The 23,264-nt window shown below is 42.0% G+C and overlaps 1 protein-coding gene across 1 annotated transcript in view; it reads right to left on the bottom strand.

The window, feature by feature from the left end:
- NAA15 (N-alpha-acetyltransferase 15, NatA auxiliary subunit) overlaps positions 1-23,264 on the bottom strand; it is a 51,964-nt gene that overhangs the window by 8,286 nt on the left and 20,414 nt on the right. The window contains exons 3-18 of the mRNA XM_073641806.1: positions 20,674-20,778; positions 19,022-19,179; positions 18,548-18,682; positions 14,932-15,085; positions 14,375-14,494; positions 10,079-10,174; positions 9,870-9,976; positions 7,905-7,977; positions 6,461-6,630; positions 6,025-6,177; positions 5,060-5,188; positions 4,527-4,740; positions 3,474-3,667; positions 3,174-3,282; positions 2,987-3,085; positions 1,019-1,162 (exon numbers count right to left, since the gene is read on the bottom strand). Of these exons, the coding sequence (XP_073497907.1) occupies positions 1,019-1,162; positions 2,987-3,085; positions 3,174-3,282; positions 3,474-3,667; positions 4,527-4,740; positions 5,060-5,188; positions 6,025-6,177; positions 6,461-6,630; positions 7,905-7,977; positions 9,870-9,976; positions 10,079-10,174; positions 14,375-14,494; positions 14,932-15,085; positions 18,548-18,682; positions 19,022-19,179; positions 20,674-20,778 (2,160 nt within the window). The remainder of the gene's footprint in view (positions 1-1,018; positions 1,163-2,986; positions 3,086-3,173; positions 3,283-3,473; positions 3,668-4,526; positions 4,741-5,059; positions 5,189-6,024; positions 6,178-6,460; positions 6,631-7,904; positions 7,978-9,869; positions 9,977-10,078; positions 10,175-14,374; positions 14,495-14,931; positions 15,086-18,547; positions 18,683-19,021; positions 19,180-20,673; positions 20,779-23,264) is intronic.

Below are 23,264 nucleotides of genomic sequence, written 5' to 3'. Positions count from 1 at the left end.
CATGTAGTACAGTGCAATCTCTGGAAAATGTTCACAAGCTGACATGTTCAAACTGAGTGTTTGGGCATCCCACTTGGCAGATGAGGTTCAATGTGGAGAAATGTAAAGCTATGCATATGGGTACTAATAATATGTGGGCATCATGTGTTCTAGTGGGGAATAAAACTAGGAGAGTCACTTGTAATGAAGGATTTAGGTACTGTAGATCACAGACTAAATAACAGCATGTAATGTCAACTAGCAGCTTCTAAGGCCAGCAAGAAATTGTCGTGTATTAATAGAGGCATGGAGATGTGGGACAGGGACGTAATACCACTACTTTACAAAACATTAGTCAGACCCCAAAAACGCAGTTCAGTTCTGGGCACCATGTCATAGAATAGATGCCCTACAGTTAGAGAAACCCACTAGTTTGATAATGGGCATGGAGGATCTTCGCTATAAGGAGAGATTAAAAGAATTACATTTATTTAGTTTTGAGAACAGAAGTCTAAGGAGATATATGGTACAAGTACATAAATGCCTGTGGAAAAAAATTGTTCACAAGCAGTTTCATGTACAGCGCCCATCTGGAGGAGAGGAAAAAAAAAACAACCAAAAACCCCCTTAATCTCAAAAGGAGTCTAGGCTCCTTTACCATGAGAACTGTCTGTAGATAGAGTTTTTTTTATTTTTAGAAGAAGAAAATACTTATGTAAATGTATAATATTTTTTGCCTTAAATGTTGATCCAGTCGAAAAACACTTGGGATTAAGAGGGAAAAACCTGTTCTTTAGGGCAGACCGTATCATGCATTATGATGGCGCGCATAACACTTTTCTTTATCCTTTTCCATCTCTTGGTTGAGCGTGATGGACGTGTGTTATTTTTCAAATATACTATGTAACCTGCTCTATAGTAGGAGAATATATATTATGGCATCTAAAAGACTGTGCACTGATAATTGTAGTGGGAACTTTTTTTTGTTTTTTTCAGCATGTCCAAATTACGAACATCTGTAAAGTTAAAAACCACCCACCTGATAATCTGTGTGATAAGGAGCCAATGTTCTCTTTCAGGAAAGTGTTATTAAAGTTTGCAGGACTTGTTTCCCCAAAAAGTCGCTTCACCTCTTGCTTTAACACTGTTCTAACGGATTCATTTAGTTCTTTGCTCCCAGATACTGCCAGAGTGTGGAGAGAAAAAATTAACAAACAGCATCTTTAATACACAAATATATGTATGTATAACATTCCAGGATCATATCTTATCTTAAAGGGGTTGTGCCACCATAAAGAATACATTTTTTTTTTTTTATAACTGTAATTTTTATTAAAATTTTTCACATATTTTTAGGAAACATAGAACACAGAGAAGTCATAAAGAATACATTTAACTAAGCAGAAGAAAAGGTGGACATAAATGGTTTTGTATTTTACAGGTATTAAAAATTATGCTCCATTCAAAAAACAATAAGCTTTCATCTTCTGAAGTATGCTCCCTAGCGTTATTGCATTCTGTCCTCCCAGTGGCTGATCAGCTGGCAGCGCTTGCACAGTTCCTGGCATCATAAGAGGTCCCCCCCAACTCCCTACCCCCAGTGTGCACAACATATTCTCCATGCGCTCACCTCACACAGGTCTGACAGGAAGCATATTGCTGAGAAGCACACAGACGCGTGTTAGTGATTCTTTCCCCTGCGCTCACACTAATCTGACCTCTGGGTGAGATCGTTCTGCTTCTCTGACCTGTGTGAGCGCAGGAAGCGTCTGTCTGCAATTGCGCTCACACAGGTCTGTGAAACAGATTGATATCATCCAGAGGTCAGATTAGTGTGAGCGCACGGGGAAGAATCAGACACGCTTCGGTGCTTCTCAGCAAAATGCTCCTTGCGCTGTCAGACCTATGACGTGAGCGCAGGGAGAATACGTTGTGCACACTGGGGGTGGCCTCTTATGAGGACAGGAACTGTACAAGCTCAGCCAGCTGATCGGCCACTAGGAGGACAGAATGTAATAACGCCAGGGAGCATACTTCAGAAGATGAAAGCTTGTTATTTTTTGAACAGTGCATAATTTTTTAACAACTGTAAATTACAAAACCATTTATTTCCACCTTTTCTGCTTAGTTAAAGAAGTTATCCACTACCCAAACTCATTTCATTTTTTTTAGTAATTAATTTTGCCATTATGTGCCAGTAAATACATCTATACTCTTATTATGGCAATATATAACTTTATCATGCACATAGCAACACTTGATGTCTGCCAGCTGCAGCTGTGAGGTTTACATCAATCACTTCCTGTCCCCAGGCTTACCGTGTTCTAATACTACAAGTTCCATCATGCATTACAGTAGCCTGTGAGCCAGCACTCATCATGGCCTCTCCATTCTCCACCATGCCTCCTTTTACTCTGATTACATTCATCCCACTGTGTGTGTTATGCAAATTTTGGCACTTTTCAGGTGTAGGTGTCCATGCCAGTATTTTAAAGCAATAGCCTTTCACAGAGATTAGATTACATTACCCCTTTGCTTTTGAATGCAGATCGCAGCACTACACTAGCAAAGGTGTAGCCCCTGCTCTACTGCTGAATCACACAGCCTGATCAGCTTGCATGAGGCAGACTAATTGTGTCTTCAGGACCCATGCTCAGGCAAGCTGCCACTCAATCCAAAAGGTCTACACCCACCACCAGGTGCACAGTGATGACTTCCTTTCATTTCGTACAATTTCTGTCCTGGAAAAGGGAAGTATCAGACAAAACAAAGGAGCAAGAGGAATCTCCATAACAATCCAGTACCGTATGATCCCTGCTGAGATGAGCTCATAGAAGCTATACATCGAATACAAGTATATTACAAAAGGTATTGTTTTGAAAAGCTATGATATATTACAGAGGGTAGAAAAAGTAGTGGAAAACCCCTTTAAATGTATTCTTTATAGTGGCACAACCCCTTTAAGTACTGCAGAAGAACCATACCAGTATATAAGAAACAATATTACCTGCACTAAAGAAACGGATCAAACACTGGTGGAGCCAAGGATGGTTTGGGTCTATGGCAAAGGCTCTCTTTGCAGATTGCAACATTAAAAGGAATTTTTCTGTAAGTGTAAGAAAATAAAAATTCCTTTAAATTACATATCTGCACACAAATACATCTTCATAGGGGCCATGTACAGGTTTCCTTACCTTTCCTGAAGTAAATTTCAAAGGCATATAGATGTGTTTCTATTTTGTTCTTCACCAAATTCTTCAAAGGTGTTAAAAATTTATTAGCTTCTTCCAAAGGCTTGTCAACCTGTTTACAGACGGATTCAGAGAAAGCATTGTTACAAGCCAAACAGGCAATGCAATGACTTGTTCTGTCGCCTGCACAAACATCCATCTCTATCAATCACAGACAGTATAATTCAGGTTAGATTACCTAGTTACATATAGGAAAAAATACATAAAAAAAGAGAATCCTTCCCATCCATCCATGACTAATACCTTGGCCAACTTTTCTGGAATAAGTTCTTCTTTTGGGCCGCCAATTTCCTCATCATCATCCTCCTTTTTCTTCTTCTGGTTCCTCTGCTGCTTCTCCTTCTCAGCGTTTTTCTTCTCCTCTTCTAACTGAGCTTTCTTTTGGGCTTTCCTTTGTTTGTTGCGCAGCTTCTTTAGTTCTTTGTCAGACATATTGGCTATAGCAGATGAGAATAGTTGCACCATAGATAAGTCATTGAAGCACACAAATAATTTTGGCTAATCAGACAAATCTCACAAATCAGAAACATGATTGGCCATTTAACATACAAGACTATACATAATCCTTTTTTCTTGCCTATTTTGACAGTCAGTCTAGTTTTTAAGCATAGCAAATTAACCCTTTATTAAAAAGACAATGTAAATAAGGAGGAAAGGCAGCCAGTGAAATGAGTTAAGAGACTCAGATCTATGTCTGAGCCACATGTTTAGCGTATACAATGCTATCCGTGCTAAACATATCCATAGAGCTTTAACCACCAGAAGGAAGCCTAAAGAGTTTCCATCACGCCAAAGCACTTCTGAAAATCAACGGCAAACAACCAGTCACTCTATTCAATTCCTCCTGGACGCAATTTTACAAGCTGGGGGGGGGGGGGGGGAGGCGAGGAGGTATGTGGGTCACTTGTCCTGCATTCTGGAAACTAGTGGGAGGTCTAGTGGTTGGACCACCATAGATCCAAAATGTATCACTTAACTGATGGGTGATAGCTTGTGCAAACTGGGATCCCCGCTTGAAACTAGATCAGGCAGGGAGAAGATCTGCATGCTCAGCAACTTTAAAAACTCCTATAAAAGTGAATGAAAAGAGTTGCACATGTGCGGCGACCTCTCAGTTTTTGGCAGTGTGTGATGGGCACCTGTCCTGTTGTCAAGATGAATGGGGGTAAACGTGCCATAAAAGCCACAGATAGCAATAACCTTTAAAGACTCTTAATAGATGCAACTTTTCTAGACAAATCACAGCAGTCTAGTGAGGCGCAAATCATTGGAGTAGCAAATGAGAACTACACAAACCAGTGTTTGCCTCCAGCTCCTTATTTTCATCCGTTATGGGGTTGTCATGGAGCTTCAGGTAAATTTCTATTGCGATTCGTGCTGCTTTGAAGTAAAATGGATGTTGTCTGAGGACGTCTTCTAACTTTAGCAAGTCCACATATGACCTGAGTGTAATTTTCCTCATACAGTAGGTGTGAAAATCAAACTGATCGTCCGTGATCTCCACAAAATGCTAAAAACAAACACATACAAAAAAAATCAAGTACATCAGTGTCTATCAATCAAAAAACCTTCCACCATTTTACCACGCTGTCAGTAAATATCCTCCCTTAGTTCTTGAGGTCTTCTTTTCCTCTAATACTCTCACATGTTGGCTTGCTGTTAGGGTGAAGACCTAGAACTCCTGATACTGTAGTGCCTTATTGCTGGGCATTTCTAGGAAAACTCATTTGTTAACCTGGGATGAAATATATGTGTGCCATTTCAAGCGAATGTAAAGTAGGTGGCTCCACTATTCAGTATTGTTATTCTAATAGTACACAAAGACTCACTCTTTCAATCTCATGGCATTTCTTAAGTGCATCACCAAACTTGTTCATAGATCTGTATGCTTGTGCACACTCCGTCTGGAACCACATACACTGCATCTCGTTTAGGTTCTCCACTGCCGATGTTCCCTCCTGCAGGGGTGAATGACAACATTTTTTTAAACAACATTTATAGTTCTTAGCTCGATTTTACAGTTATTTTTAGCTAGAGAACTTGTCAGCAGTTTTCTTACTGCCACGACCCAAGGAAACATAATATCCAGATAGGCTTGCTCGTTACAGAGGGTAATTTGTTATCTGACCACATAGATGGAAGACAGTTCCTGGTAAAAGGAAAAACTGCTGGATAGTTCCTTTAGGCTTCACCTAGCCCGGCTCGATTGTCAGGTCTCCTTTTATACAGGAATAGGAATAAACCAGTCAGACCTGAGGGAGCTGCTCAGTGAATGTTCTGCCAGTGTCCTTTTTTTCCATGTGAGCATTTCAGAATAAAACACATTGTATTGCAATGAAGGAACCTGCCTGTTGTGCGCAGGGCTGTGGAGTCGGTAAACCAAACCTCCGACTCCTCAATTTCCATGACACTGACTCCAACTCCGACTCCCTCATACATGGCTCATGTTTCAGTAATAAATTTACTGTAGCACAGATTCATCTCAGCTAAAAGTCTAGACCCTTAAGATCAGGAATAGGACAGACATTTATAGGACATTTCATAACTTTCCCAAATTATTATTAAAAAATATTCCCCACAAACTGAATTGAACTACTGCACCCAATTTATTACATATTTTAGGAGTCGGGGTCAGTCCATTTTATACCGACTCCACCAAAATGGGCTCTGACTCCGACTCCACAACCCTGGTTGTGCGGGTGGCATGAAACAGCCGACAGGTTCCCTTCACACAGCATATACTGGTAATAGTGAAGAACTATTAATGACTGTCTCAGCAGCAGAAAACACGAACCCTTGTAAACTTGGAGCACATTTCCTCTGCCTCTTTTATCATGTTGGCTTTCAGCATGTATTTTGCACATTTTGAGTTGATAAACCTATCTGCTGTGTCCAGAGCCTGTGCTTCATCCATCCACCGTGCAGCCTCTTTGATGTTACCAGCGTGCTAAAAGATAAGAGAGAAACCACATTACAGGAAGAAAGGTTGGACAGTTCATCGGTGGCTGCATTTTGCTACAGATGTAACAGCCATGTGCTGCCTCATAACAATACACTGATGCATACTGAAAAGATTACCAAGACAGGTCACATAAATAACCTCCATACAACAAATACCTCAGAGGCTGAAATGATTAATGTACCAACAAGACCTGGTCATCTTACATCAATCTAGTGTTTGCGGAATTTCTCCTTCATGGAGGCATAAAGTGCAGCCAACGTTCCCATACCTTGTAGATTTTAGCTTTCACAAGGAAGAGCTCTATCAGTGTTGGTGTGCTCTCTATGGCGGCATTTATATATTCCAGAGCTAAAGAAGGTTGCCCAATCTTGTCATAGTGCTGAGCCAAATAGTACTGGACCCATAGTAATGTAGTCGGAGGCTCTTCTTTACCATCATCTATGGGAAGAAGAGAAACATTTAACTCTTACAATAAGATCTCACATTTCTCTTTCTACAATCAAGCAGTCACAGAGTTTAAATCTACAAAAAGGTAAATTGGGGTAATTTTTAAGCAATATCAAAATTAAAATTCAATAAGTACGGTACATGTTCTTAAAAGCTTTGACCAACCATCCGCACTGCAAGGAGTTGGATACATGCAATCATAGAGAAATGGCATAAAACTACTAGAATTTCATCTTAACCATTTAACAGCACATTGAAATCGGAAAGTCCTTCCTGAAAATGTCATTCTTTTATTGTAACTATAGAGTTTCCAATTTTATAGGGACTATGGGGGCAACTCAGTGTTTTCGCCAGAAAACTGGCATGAAACACTTTGAAAAGTCATAATTGTTTTGCACATGGTTTGTTAACGCTAGTGTAGCACCGCCAAAATGGGAGGAGCTGAGGCGGTGCATGACCACACCCACTATTCAAATTCATCAAGAGTGCCAGCGTTTTGTGCACCAGAAAGGTTACTCCAGTCGGAGGCTGGGGTAACATTTCTGGTGAGGTGTACACTACTGAGAAGATAAGCCAAATTATTTAAGTTGCCTGTGCCCCTTAATGAATTTGGCATTTCGTATTTCAGCAAGCGTTCATGAAGACTGGAGTGTGCCAGCCTAACTGAATCAGCCCCTCAGTCCTAATCCTGCAGAACCAAGGCCTGCACCATATACCTGATCCATGGTGGAAAAAACCCAACGTGCAATGCAAACAACCCGAGACCAAAGTTTATGACGTTATCCCCTTCAGCTTCCTTTATCCAGGGAAGTGCACTTTTCAATATAAAAACATTAGCATAATACAATAAAACATTTTATTCTATTTGTGGTGCATCTCATTACTACGAGTAAAGCGGGTCTTCTCAGTCTCAAGCACATATGTTTGCATGAGAGGATGACATCACCAGACCCAGCCGATTTATCCATAAATATTGGATATTTTATCAATGCCAAAAAGTTATTAAAAACTAACACGTCTAGAAATCTGTTCTACCATGTAAGTGTATTACTGTATAATCCCATGGTCTCATTCAACGTTCTCAAATCACATTTCGTAAGCTCAAAATTAAACATAAATTGATGGAAAAAAAGGTGAGATAAGAGTAGCAGCCTGACAGATCAGGAGGCTGGCCGTCTGCAGACTTGAAAAATGTAGATAATGATACATATACATTGGACACATACATATGAAAGAAGTTACATAAAACCATAAAACATACAAACCATTCATGTTAAACAACCGGCAACTTTTTAATGATGTATCATAACCCACTACAAGATCTTCAATAATCTCCACCTAAGGAACAGTATAAAAGAATTACCAGATAAGTGCAGTACTGAAGAAGTACATGAGGGAAAAGACAAATCAGTTACACCACTAGCTACTTTAGTTTTCTCTAGTGTGTGTGTGTATACACACACATGTATATTATATACACAAACACATACAATATCAGTCAAAGGTTTGGACACATCTGTTCATGCAACAATTTTCCTTGTTCTTAGTGAATGTGTACATCGTAGTGTCGTTGAAGGAAGCAAAACCGTGAATTAGTGAATATCGAAACATGGAGCAAAGAAATATGCTTGAAATAAACTAGAATGTGTTCCCCCCCACTCCCTCCTTTTTACTGGGATACCCCTTCACTCTGCGGTCCAACACATCCCAAACCATGCCAGTTGGGTTGAGTTCAGGTGATAGTGGGGCCATGTTGTCTGATGCAGCACTCCACTCTTCTCCATGGGATGTCAGGTCACTGCAGAATGCTGTAGTAGCCATGCTGGGTAAGTCTGCCTTGAATTTGGAAAAAATCACCAACAGTTTCACCAGCAAAGCACCCCCCACACCATCATACGCCCATGCTTCACATTGTAGAAACCATCTGCTCACCTTTTATGTGTCTCACAAAGACAAGGAGGTTAGTACTAAAAATCTACAATTTTGACTCCTCAGACCACAATACAGATTTCCACTGATCTAATGTCCAATCATTGTGTTTCTTAGTCCAAACAAAGTCTGTTTGTGGTCCTCAGTAGTGGCTTCTCTGCAATAATTCGACCATAATGGCCGGCTTCTCAAAGTTTTGTCTGGCCAATTGATGTTGATATGTGTCTGCTATTTCATGTCTGTGCATCATTTATGAAGGCTGTTGTCTAAGGTGCTGTACATTTGTGGTTTCTGAGGATGGTAACTGATGAAGAAATTTTTGGCCTTCCTCTCCTGGGGCGGTCTTCAAGAGACCAAGTGTTATCATGGTGATTGATGGTTTTCATGACTGCACTTGACGATACTTTTAAGCTTCTAGCAACTGACTGACAAAATGCCAATAGGAAGGGACAGGGATCATTTGAAAAATTAAAGTTTTAAACACCTATTCTGGTCTATTTCCCACTTTTCTTTACTCCTTGTTCTCATATGTGCTCATTCGTAGGTTTGTGGCCATCAGTCTGAATCCACAATGTGCAAATTCCAATAGGAACAAGGAAACCCATTGTATGAACAGGTGTGTCCAAACTTTTGTACTCTACATACATATACACTCTTATTTCATCAAAATGCACTTTTTTTTGTTGAACACTAATCAAATGAATTACAGTAATATGTATGTAACATGCGTTACTAAATTTGGCATGTATGAGAGCGACCGCTGAACACAAATGGCCAAGTGCACATGTACCATCTGTAAATATCTAGTAGAGGAGTAAAAACACAGATTTCCTTAAAGGGCATCCATACTTTCAAGTAACTTTTCAGGATAAACTGTCCTGTGTAAACATGTGGAATAACACCATTTCTACCCAATACAGGACTTTTATCCTACTTTTTCACTAGTTTTCCCTCGTCAAGCTCTCTATCTAAGACTGTATTCACACATTAGGTTTCACAGTTCAGGTACAGACTATGATTCTCGGACAGGCTGCGGGTCTCCTGAGAAGAACTTGACAGCCTCAGACATATATGGGGTTGTCACGCTTAAGACAGGACACCTGCGTATTTATTGGGAAAACCCCTTTACGTTTCCACATAACAATTATGATGTATTTGTCTTGAGATCTCTTTGTGAGGACTAGTTGTGTGTACTATGGCAGGAGGGCAGAAATATCCCTCATTAAATAACATCAACCACACATTTCATTTTAATAAAAGAAAAAATACTTGAAATTTATTACATATAAAATTGTATTTACCTTTTCTTTGTCACTGTATAGTGATCGCAAAGTGTTAAAAACCGGGGGGCATCCTTTACTGAAGTTCATTCTCAAATACTTATCCAGACACACTCTGAATTTTTCACCTGAGAGAATTATTAATATAAAAGGTACAATCATTTCAAGGGATCAAAACAGTAAAAAAACAGCCATAGGATTAAATAAAAAAAAAACGTCATGTGTGTCACCTGTTAAGAAGTTTAAAGGCAATCGTCTTGGCACCAAACCTCTGGGATATTTAATCCAACTGTCCTCATAAATCTTCAATCTTTCTTCCATAGTTGCTGTAAAAGGGGAGAATAAACATCTCGATTATAAAATATATATATATACACATTGTCACAGCAGACTTTAGCGGAAATGATCATTTGCCTTGTGAACTAAGATAGTGCTACATATTTCACAGCCAGGTAAACACTCCTCTTAGCAATTTTGGGGAGTATTTGCAATAATTACCCTTTTAGACCACACACAGTAATAGGGATCCTCTTAGAGCAGAGTAATCATCGTCACCTTTGTGCCCCATAAACAGTAACATTTCTTCTTGTGCGTTACCACATGGTAATAATGCCCACAGTTGTATTCCTATACAGATCGAAATGAGGCTTAGCCATTTATAATGTAACAAAGTAATAATGTCCCTGTTGTGTGTGTAAAAAGTAATATTGCCTTGTAAAATCGTAGACGATGGGTAGCTGTATTATGTGAAGACACCACAAAACAGTAGTTGTCTGTGAAGTCAGTGGGCCGACACAGGAAGAGTGATGTAGTGATGTCATCAAGCTGCAGAAGGTCGAGGCTCTGATGTCATGTGCATGTTGTAAAGCGGATGTGGCTGTCCTATAAAGACACTGACAGGGAGCCAAAGGCAATCAACCTCTCCCTCTATCACACACACTGTGTGCTATAAGAGAAAAGTTTAGTGAGATTGTGTCAAAATAAGGAGTCAGATCTATATCATGCAGATGTCAGGCATGCAGCCCGACAAATTAGAATTAACATAAAAAATCGTTGTAAATTTGAGTACAAATCTATGCATGCACAGCAAGAGATGTGCCTAATTTATTAAGAAATGTAACTCTTAATAAATAATATGCTGGAGTAAAATGGGAATAATTTATTAAGACTGGCATAAAAAAAGCCGGTCTTAATAAATGCCACTCACAGGGTACTCCGTGTACATTCATTATGTAGCCAGTGAAGAAAAAACACAGACTGTGACATTACCACTCAGTGCAATCTCCACTCAAATAATGGCACAGCCCCCTCTTATGTACTAAGGGCGCAGTGCTTTACCTTCTGGAGAATAGCTATGTGAGGAGGGAACCCTCATGGGGTTATTCTCCAGAAGGTAAAGAACTGCGCCGTCCTCAACTCTCCTTACGCTGACAGAGCCCGGGAGTGTGGGCAATGAATCGGGGTGCAGGAGATCTCATTCCCACCGCTGCTTCTCTGGGATGTGCAGAATCCTCCCTCGTAAAATTAACACAGTTCTAGTCATTGTGCCTTGTGTCCAAATAGTGTTATTAGCAGCAGTGCTACAGAGACCCAGTGACCTCCGAGCACATCCTCCGAGGGTCATCAGCTACCTCTAGTAGAGATGCTAATATATCTATAAGGACACAAGAATCCCAACATTAAGAGAGATAGACCTGCTCACTGTGCTCGTGTGGCCATGCTTCCGCTCTCATTCAGTCCCATAGGTAGATAACGAATACAGTTAACAAAGCAGAAAAAGGTGGAAATAAATAGTTTTGTAATTTATAGTAATTAAAAATGATGCTCCATTCAAAAGGTAACAAGCTTTTATTTTTTGAATTATGCTCTCTGGTGCCCCCTGGCATTCTTCCATTCCGTCCTCGTAGTGGGCGATCAGCTGGTCGAGTTTGCGCAGTTCCTGCCATCATAATTAAGAGGTCTGACTCCCCGCCAACTCCCCACCCCCAGTGTGCACAATGTAATCTCCCCTCAGACGTCTGACAGCACAAGCTCCCTGCTGTAAGCAAATTGTCTGTGATTCATCCCAACCTCCCTGCGCTCAGCTGACCTCCGGGTGAGATTGTTCTGCTTCACAGACTTGTGTGAGCGCCATTGCAGACGCTTCCCTGCGATCATACAAGTCTGTGAAGCAGAATGGTCTCAAACTGAGGGTCAGCTGGGATAAATCACAGACATTGTGCTTACCGCAGGGAGCTTGTGCTGTCAGACGTGTGAGAGAGAATATGTTGTGCACACTGGGGGTGGGGAGTTGGGGGGAGTTGGACCTCTTATTATGACAGGAACTACGCAAACTCAGCCAGCTGATTGCGCACTACGAGGACATAATGTAATAACACCAGGGGGCGCCAGAGAGCATAATTCAAAAAATAACAGCTTGCCATCTTTTGAATGGAGCATCATTTTTAATCACTATAAATTACAAAATTATTTATTTCCACCTTTTCGGCTTGGTTAACTGAATTCTTTATGGTGGCACAACCCCTTTAAGTTACCACAACCCACCCTGACAACAATAAGCCATTGTACTGCTCTGTCAACTGGATTTTTTTATCTATAAGAAGGCATTTCTTTTGTGCAAATATAGTAATATATAGAAAGTATCATTTAAATATAGCATCTGTGTATTCACACAGATCTACACGACAAACGTATGTTATTTATGGCAACCAAAAAAATGTATTAGGATCAATGTGTGATCAAAATGCAGTAAGTTTTGCAATACATATTAGAAACTGCAGCTCACTGCAAAAAAAATAAATAAAAAAAACCGCTAATGTAAAAAATAAAGTTATGGCCCTTGCAAGACAGAAATGGAAAAAAAAAACACCACATTCACAAGGACCCAAATGGTTGCTTCCTTAAAGGATTAAAATTTCTACAAGAACGCAGAATGAGATCACAGATCGATGTAACTTTCAAAATAACAGATCCCAAGAAGAGGGCCAAGAGCAAATTACTAAGGAGACTTTCTACTGGGATTAGTCCAAACCTGGCCATATACACTATTAAAGGGAACCTGTCACCAGTTTTTGAGCCAATGAATAAATTACACCACCTTTAACTGCTACAGTGCTGTATCCCACAAACGTGCCTATCAACTCCCAGCGCCCCCTGTACACCCCAAAAAAATACCATTTGATATGCTCCCACGCTGTATGTAAATGAGGGTGGTCCGGTCCGATAGGTATCCTCACTGCGGCGTCTGTCCCTCCTCTCTGCTCCTAATTGCGTCCTCCTGCTTTGATTGATGTACACGTCATCCACATAGTGGACCAAGAGCTCACACAGTCTCACAGGACTGCGCAGGTGCACTCTACTCTGCTCTGTTCGCAGAGCATAAAACAGCACTGTGCAAGCGCCTAGCTTTGATTGATGTGAATGGCGAACAGAAATCCTGCGCAGTAGCCTCACTCCAATGATGTCGCTGTGCGCTCTGAGCAGTGCTGTGTTATGCTCTGACCAATCAAAGCAGGAGGGAGTGTTTAGGAGCAGAGAGAAGGGACAGATGCCGCAGCGAGGACGACTATCGGATGAGACCATCCTCATTTACATACAGTGCAGAAGCAGATCAAATGGTATTTTTTGGCGTATATGGGGGGAGTCAGGAGCTGATAAGACACGTTTGTGGGATGCAGCACAGGAGCAGTTAAAGGTGGTGGCATTTGTTCATAGGCTCAAAAACTAGTGGCAGGTTCCCTTTAAAGCACCACTTCAGCGAGTTTCTTTTTTCTTTTTTTCTCAGCGCTGGAGTGGAGCTTTAAATGTAAGTCCCCTGCCTCCGGTCATATACTCACCCTCCAGCGTCTTCACCGTTTTTCGGTGCCGCTCCAGTCCCGCGGCGACATCTTGTGAGCACAGCTTCTGAGTGACCAGAAGTCAGAAGATATGTCATAAGAGCTCAATGCAAGTCTATGAGAGCCAGATCAAGGCTTTCATAGACTTGTATTGAAAAGTGACCTCCGCAGCGCTCCATGAAACACTGGATTTGCAGGCAGATCACTTTTTGCCAGAGAAAGAAGCTGGAAAAGGATGAAGGTGATGGCAGGTATCAGGCAGAGGAATTACATTTAAACCATCACTCCGGCGGTGCAATAAAATACAAAAACACTGGAGTGGTGATTTAGAGTGAACCTTACAGCTGATTCATGCTTCCCAAATGCTCAGGCGTTTCAGAGATAATACACTTTAAAGATCCAGCAGGGGATCATAGTTAGAGACGAGACTAGTCAGTCTCTGCCGCTGGCCACCTCTTCCCAGCACTGCTGGAGGTGACTGACACGTCTTTGCCTTGTGTGTTCATCAGGGAAAAACCTTTCAATCACCTGCAGCAGCGCTGGGAAGAAAAGACTGAAATAGACTGGAGAATCTTTTAAGTGTCTCTGGGATAATACAGACTTTAGTTATTTCACACAATGTTTTAAACAACTGTATGAGTTTTGATCTTATCATTTTATCCATGGAATTTTAACCGGCCTAGACCTTACCGGGCTTAAGAGCCTTCTCTAAACCTTTATAATAAGCCCAGTTCTCTGGGCTTCTGTCCAGCAAACCTCTGTAGACATCTGCAGATTCCTCAAGGCGACCCAAACGAAGCAACAAGTCACCTGAAAAAAAGAATGTAAGAAATAATACATAGGCACAAATAGACTATATGGCGACTTCAGCCATACAACATTAAAATCAATATGCGGCAGAGCTAAATAACTAATGATAGATTATGTGGTTGGCCTGCACCATGGAGGTTAATGTGGCTAATGACAGTTGCCTAAAATCCAAATCTGTTGGATTACAATGTGCCCACATTAACTATAATTAATTAACAATTTAGAACAGACCGTAATCATAATGTCACTTGTCCAAAGTTGCCTTTTTGCCTTAGCACAATTTTGTGATAGAAGTTGTGAGTCAATGCAAACGCCATTCACAAAAGACAATACAGCATTCACTGAAGGTTTTTAGATGCTGGAGAAAATGATACCTTACAGAACAACATTAGTAATTACAGAATGGTAAATGCACAAACTGCACCCTATACAAGTACCTTTAGTTTCTTCCACCGCCAGCTTATCACATATCTGCTTTTCATAGGTGCAGAGGTGATGCAATGCCTCCTTGTACAGCTCGGCTTCTCGGAGAACCTGGTTCTGATAGAGCAGCAGTTCACTATACTCATAGTCAACTTTGTCTGGAGAGGTCTAAGGAGGACAAAGCACACTGGCCTTTAGATCAAAATGAGGCCCAGCAAGACACTGCTCTTCAACTAAATACCCAGTACAATCCCAAACTCTGATTCAAGACATTATAATATATATCAAGAGTCATGTACTTTATATGTAGTCAAGAATTTTGTATGTTAGTCAGTCTTTTGCACTTTTTTTTTTTTGACGACAGCCCGATTGTGGAATGGCACAGTTGTCACCAGTAATTTAGTACTGCTACAAAATGGGCTAAAACTTCATATAAACCATACTGTGGAACAATGAAACTGAAAGGCATATTCGAGTAATATGACATTATCACCTATCCACCGGATGCGTGATCATTTCTGATCGTGAAGTGTTCAGCTGCTGAGACACCCAATGATTGCCAGAACGTGGACTTCTGTCCCCATACTGAATGGAGTGGCTATACACATACTCATCTCCAGCTATAGTGTTTATGGGACTGCTGGAGCACATCGACTACAATGCTCAGCTTTCTTTGGCAATCCCATAAAGAGTTAATGCAGTGGTGACCAAGCATGCACACTGCCACTCCATTCAGAAGGTGTAGGGGGAGAAGTTCTTGTTCTGCAGATATGAGAACAAGACATTGGACCCCCACCAATTTAGTACTTCTCACTAGATAAGGAGACTAAATTTGTGGGACTCTGGTCCATCATCCAAGTCAGTAATCTGTGGCTGCTGGACAGGAGGCATGCATATTTTCTTACTTCCCGACATTGATGGATCGTCTTTAGATTAACCGGGCTGACACGATGTCATCATTATGGCATGATGCAGAGACAACGTTGTGCTAGTCCGGCTAATCAAAAGAAGAGGCAGGAATAGCGGTAGGTGAGGAGATTCGCAGGCCTCCGGTCTAAAGGTCCCGTCACACTAAGCGATGCAGCAGCGATCCCGACAACGATACGACCTGTCAGGGATCGTTGCTGCATCGCTAATACATCGCTGGTGAGCTGTCAAACAGGCAGGCTCACCAGCGATCAGGGGAGCAGCGATATCGTGGAAAGAATCGTTCCACGATGTCCTGCTCCCGTTACCAGCCTGCTGCAAGCAGGAGCAGGCTGGTAACTATGGTAAACATCGGGTTACTAGGGGCACGCGCGCACTTAGTAACCCGCTGTTTACCATGGATACCACTCTGCTACGGTGCGCGGGAGCCTCCGCGCACCGTAGCAGAGTGGTATCCATGGTAAACAGCGGGTTACTAAGTGCGCGCGTGCCCCTAGTAACCCGATGTTTACCATAGTTACCAGCCAGATCGTTGGTCCCGCTGGTCACACACAGCGATGTGTGCTGGCCAGCGGGAGGCCAACGACCAAAAAATGGTCCAGGACACTTTGCAACGATCAGCGACCTCACAGCAGGGGCCTGATCGTTGCAAAGTGTCACACATAGCGACATCGCTGGTGAGTCACCAAAACCGTGACACAGCAGCGATATCGCTAGCGATATCGCTATGTGAGACGGGGGCTTAACAGTCAGACATTACTGACCTGGCCGTATGGACCAGAGTCCTGCAAATAGATTTCTCTAGTTATCACCGATCCTGTGAGCAGGTCCCGCTACATAGGAACACAATATACATAGGATCTGCTATCTCCATGTAGGACAAAGCTTAGCAATTTGTCTTTAAAAATCTTCATTCTAGTTGAAAGGAAACACTTGTCGGTTATTTAGGAATTAACTTAAAAAATAACTAGCAATGCTGCCATCGTAAACCGCTTTCTACAACAGTCTACACTGCACCCTGGTACAAAAGAACGGATTTACAGCTCACGCTGAAATAAGACAGTGTCTTCAGCACATATTGTAATACCCAATTGTATGTATAACTAGCTGGACATGAACAAAAAAAGGATACTAGTGGGCCTTTTTTAACCCCTTAAAGACCAGGACTGAATGGAACTTAAAGGGGTATTTGCATCTCCAAGATCCTATTCCAATATATACTGTAGTAGGTGTAATATTAATAATATTAGTAAATACGGTACCTCCAATTAGAAATGTAGTATAGTTCTTCTGATTAGCTATGTGCTTACCTCATATGCAGGCATTGCAGGACCTTAGCTATCCATACTTATGACCACTCATATAATGACAGTTAGTTAGACAGCTCATATTGGTCGTAACCATGGATAGCTAAGCTACAGCAATGCCTTGCATGATGTAAGCAACATAGCCAATCAAGAGAACTAAACTAAATTTCTAATTGGAGGTATTTGCTAATATTATTATTATTATTATTATACCTGCTACATATTGGGGTAGGATCTTGGGAGATGGGAATATCCCTTTAATAACCATCCAATTTTTACCCCCAATTTTGCCTCTTCTCTCAAAGGGGTTGTCCACTACTATTTAAAATATGTCAAAGCGTTTTTATGATGAAAAGCTATTTTTTTATAATTACCCCCCTCTGCCTTTTCTGCCTATGAGCGGCGCTATCACTGGCCACTCACAGGCAGCATGTGACCCCCGGCTGACGTCCCGTCTATTGAGGCGTGACTCAGAGCTGGGGTCCCCGCGGTGGCTGCTGGGTTGGGGGCGGGGTAACCCCACAGCGTCACACCCAGCATCCACCGCGCGCTTTCCCAATGAATGGGGAGAGGGAGAGTGTGCAGTGGATGCTGGGTATGACGCGCAGGGTAACCCCACCCACAACCCAGCAGCCGTGGAACGCGAAAAAGAGAACCCCGGCTGCAGCTTGGACTTGTGACGTCAGCGGATGTCAGAGCCGGCTGCAGCCGGGGGTCACATGCTGCCTGTGAGTGGCCAGTGATAGCGCCGCTCACAGGCAGAAAAGGCAGAGGGAAATAATTACAAAGAAGCTGCTTTTCATCATAAAAACGCTTTGGCATATTTTAAATGGTAGTGGACAACCCCTTTAAGCAGCCATAATTTTTCTTCATTTACAAGGCAGTATGAGGCACCATTTCTGCATCTTCTGGCAGGAAAAACACAGCTTCAAAAACGTGCGTTTTTGCCCTGCTTTTTAACTGACTGATTTGAGTGAAGTCAATGGTGAAAAACGCAGGGCAAAACGCACAGAAAACATACATGCTGCAGATTATTTTCTGCACCAAATCTGGAAGTCAAAAATAAGCAACGTGTGCCTGACACTTCAGGATTCTAATTCACTTTACTGGCATCGGGATTGCGTCAGGTTTTGCTAGCAAATCTGCATTGTAAAAACACACCAAATCTGCAACGTGTGCACACAGCCTAATAAAAGGTTTGACTTCTCTATGCGGTCTCCGAGAACCAGAACCACTCTCACAGACTCGACAGAGGAGTTCAAAAACATTTTAAGATCTTGTGCGGTCAGGCAAGAGATTATAAGGATGTTGATGGAAAGAATTCCTTTTCAAACAAGGCCAACTATATATTCAGCACAGCAGACAATGTGGATATGAAGAAGTAACAGTGATTTACCTGTTGTGTTTTCCGAAACTCTTCAAGAATCTTTGCTGCCATCTCATAATCCTCCAGCAAATGGTATGCAATAGCATATCCAATCCAGGAGGCTCTCTGCGCAGGACGGAGCTGCAGCAGCTGATATCTTGTTTCCTGAAAAAACATTTTTATATATTTAAAATACTCCTTCAAAAACTTAATTTATACAGCATGGTATGTATGTAACCAACAGAGATAGCAGGAATAGTGCCCAGTTAGTTGGTGAGAAGAAAATGAGAGTTGGGGCACAATTTAGCTTGGGCTTTACATAAAAAACTGCATTTATGTTGGGTAATATTCAGAAATGGGGGTACGGTGAGCTTGTCTTCTTGTAAGACAAATCAGGTGGTTCCTTTAGGCTAATCATGCAAAAGATATGCACTGATTTACATACTCTGAGAAACTAAGAATGAGTTAATTACAAACATGGAAGTAGAGGCAGATTGCACATACCCGGTAACCCTCCAGGTCCCTCATCTGGATCTGAAGTAAAGAAAGGTCCCGCAGGATCTGCAGATTGTCTTTATCCCATTTCAGAGCATTCCTGTAACACTTGATAGCTTCATCATATTTTTTATCAGATCTTTGTAATAAGCCATACACATGCCAACCTGGATGACCAAAGTTGAGGCAAATAGGACCCAAAATTCACACAACATAAAATAAATGTCACAAGCAGAATACAGAAATGTGACACGTGGCATAGAGAACGGCTTTATATATTGTGGGAGCGTGAAAAGTTCTCAATTATTAGGAAACTAGCCTCTAAATGGGTGTCAGGGACTAATGAGTAGCATTAATTAATACAGTACATTGGGGGAAATCTCTCAACAAGATCAACACCCTGTAATAGTTTATATGGGCATGTACATCAGTGAAAGATCCACTGAGCCATCACTCAGAGAGGGGGGCACTAAGAATGGAAATAAAGTACAAAGGTGAGACCCAGCAGTAATTTCAAGAGAACCTGTCATGAAAAATAATGCTATTAACCTGCAGATACCGTGTATATCTGCAGGTTTTGCAGATTTATTTCTCTTGGCAGGCTCGCTCTTTCAGTCACCAGTGTATAGAGAGCAGTGGCTGTAACTGCACCCCCGGCCCTGACTGCCAGCCAGCTCTAATGCCGAGCCTGCTGTCAGTCAGTGCGGGGGTGCAGTTACAGCATCCACTCACTATGCACTGTGCCAGGTTAATAGTGTTATTTCACATGAAAGGTTCCCTTTAAATTTCTCAGCTGTTCATCCTCATCATCGACCCAGCAGGACATCAAGCGAATTGGATAAATTCCTTCTTTAAAATTACAACTTCTTCATTTCATAATGATAAATATCCACATAGACAAAAGCCAGAGCTGAACATCTATGTTTCTAACTTTAACAATTTTTACTCATTGTACACCAAAAAAAACCTTTTAAAATGGATTGGTAAGAGCAGTTTAATTCAAAAACATGTAAATTTTCAACTGTGGCTTTCATCTGTCCATTTGGATATTTATCATTATGAAATTAATAAGTTGCCATTTTAAAGAAGCACTGGTTTGCATGATGGAGTTTATCCAATTTGTAATGACTGAAATAATGAAACTCTGAGTGCTGGGGTTAAGTGATCTGGGTGAGAAAAAACGACTTATCGCCTGAATTGCAAATCTGGAAAAACGTCGATTTCTCTGGATTCAGGTGATGCAAAGTGGATAAGTAGGTACCAGTGAGCATGGTAGCAAACATGATGTGTTATCTTGCACTTTCTTGCTAAAGGTACTTTTATTAAAGAGTTTTTACTTTTCAATATCTCAGAAATCTCATTCTCAGGCAGATCTATGTCCAACCCATAAATCTTAACAGCTCATTTACATATTATAAAAACTTGGTATTTTATTCAACTTTCTATGATCTACATGCCCATATAGATGGGTTAAGAGGGTTGATCCTACTGATAGATTCCCTTTAAGTTCTTAAAAATAAACTCCAACATGATGGTAACAAAAAAAAAGTAACTAGTGAAAAATAAATATCCAAACCTCATCTGCACACAATACCATTCACATATTGCTTTTTGCAGTTTCACAACTATATTATAGAATATGAAAATGCATAAAAGGATACAGACATGACTTTTGAGGTCATTCCTTAGTCCACGGCGTACAAGATCATAAGCATCTTCTTTCTTCCCAAGACAATTTAGAGTCAGTCCTTTCATTGCTAGCGTTTCTATAGGGGAGAAAACATTATGTGAATTTACTTGTAAAAATATCTACATGTCAATAAATTACAATGAAAAACTGGATTGACATCAACTCACTATGTAGCTGTATGTAGTAATATGAAGATAAAAAGGGGAACAGAAGGCTTATAGCAATGCAGGTGTAACGCCATGTCAATGTTTTGCAGGTGAAGCTGCAGTTCTTTGTGTGTGTATATTTATATTATAATATTAGAGTAGATGGAAAAGCCACTGTAGACGGTAATGACATTGGGTGCATGTACGTCCCTACTGTATACTGGGGTGGACACGTACAGCAAAGAGTCCCAGGGCAAAAACGCTCTTGCACGACCAGCATGCCACAACAAGATCCCCCTATTCTGTCCCCCAGCGTAGCTGAATTAGCGGCCCAGAAAGTATACATGCCCCTGGTTGTATCAGAAAATAAATGACAGGTAAATCTCACACTATTCCAGACCTCAGCAATCTGTGCCATCCTTACTGTAGTGAAACTACAACAAAACCCAGCACACCCAGACAGCAGTCTGCTAGGAGTAGTAGTTTTACAGGTGCTGACACCTCCACTAAAGGCTTCATAGATGAGGCGTTGCTAAATAAAATGCTCTTCCAGTCTGATATACAGCTGGAAAAAGGTGGCAGCTTTTAGGAGTGATTTCATGCAAGAAGTTAAAATTAATCCCAAGCACACGATAAGCCTTGGACAGGCTTGTCTCCAGTCCGAAAACATCTGATAAGTACAGTTCACTGTAAAAAAACAACAACTGTGCTTTAACTTACCCTCCCGGAGTCCAGAGCAGTTATTGCCCAGTTTTCAGTTATTTGGCTGCAGCGGTGATGTCACGCTGACATCGCTGCAGCTAATCACTGCAGCTTTGCTTAGGTAGACGGCACGAGCCACTCGGTCACTATGCTAAGTGACTAGCTGCAGTGATGTCGATGTGATGTCACCACTGCAGCTCACCAGAGACCTGGCCAGCAGTAAAGACGCTCTAATTTGCACGTTATTTACAGTATTTATTTATTTTTAACAACAAACTGTACATATCAGAAGTTTTCTGAAAGGGGACAGCCCTGCTAAGGCTTATGTGTCTGAGATCAATCATAAATTCTTACATGTAATCCACTTTCCAGTGATACCAGCTGCCATTTTTTTCCATAACCAGGTGTGCAAAAATGGAAAGCAGTCTGTTCTTTTTACAACAAACTGTGCATATAAGGAAAAGTTTTCCGAAAGGGGCAACCTTTGTAGCATATGTCCTCCATTTAACATTATGCCTTTTAGGTCTGTTTTGTGATAAGCTGTATAACATTTACTTTAATGGAGAGATGTGGAGCAGGGGCAAGGAAGGAAGATGGAGTCCTAGAAGTTTCTATAACAATGATTTCACTGCTGAACTCTAATGCAGGGGTCTCAAACATGCAGTCCACATGCGGGCCCTGTGGCTGCTTCATGCAGCCCGCAGCTCCCGTGACAATGTGGCTCCATCCCGGGGGCCGCCGACATCAGCAATTCTTTACAGACGAATGTGCGTCCATGGATGAATATTTTCAACTGAAATGTATTGTGGCGCAGAGACCAACTCTCTGCACAGCAATACCGATACCAGCCAATCAGATGCCGGCAGTTGACGTCGGCAGCGTGTGATATCACTGCCATGTGCCGCCCCGGCTACGGAGAAGAGGAAGCTGTTCACTGAAGGAGTGGAAGTCAGGCGAGAAGGATTTTTTTTTTTTTTTTTTTTTAAATGTGTATGTGAGGCATGGCAGAATTGGGGACATTACCCCAAGACGGGGACCAGGATGGGCGCATTACCCCAAGACGGGGACCAGGATGGGCGCATTACCCCAAGACGGGGACCAGGATGGGCGCATTACCCCAAGACGGGGACCAGGATGGGCGCATTACCCCAAGACGGGGACCAGGATGGGCGCATTACCCCAAGACGGGGACCAGGATGGGCGCATTACCCCAAGACGGGGACCAGGATGGGCACATTACCACAAGACGGGGACCAGGATGGGCACATTACCACAAGACGGGGACCAGGATGGGCACATTACCACAAGACGGGGACCAGGATGGGCACATTACCCCAAGACGGGGACCAGGATGGGCACATTACCACAAGACGGGGACCAGGATGGGCGCATTACCCCAAGACGGGGACCAGGATGGGCGCATTACCACAAGACGGGGACCAGGATGGGCGCATTACCACAAGACGGGGACCAGGATGGGCGCATTACCACAAGACGGGGACCAGGATGGGCGCATTACCCCAAGACGGGGACCAGGATGGGCGCATTACCCCAAGACGGGGACCAGGATGGGCGCATTACCCCAAGACGGGGACCAGGATGGGACCATTACTACAAGATTGGGATCAGGATGGGGACATTACTACAAGATGAGGACCAAGTAGTGGACATTACTACAAGATAAGGACCAGGATGGGGACATTACTACAAGATG

The sequence above is a fragment of the Phyllobates terribilis genome, unplaced genomic scaffold (assembly GCF_046119375.1).
Source record: "Phyllobates terribilis strain yellow unplaced genomic scaffold, ASM4611937v1 Scaffold_1__5_contigs__length_1240528914, whole genome shotgun sequence".
Classification (NCBI taxonomy): Eukaryota; Metazoa; Chordata; class Amphibia; order Anura; family Dendrobatidae; genus Phyllobates; species Phyllobates terribilis.
Note: the sequence above shows the minus strand (reverse complement) of the source record. Positions and strands in the feature narration are given on the sequence as shown.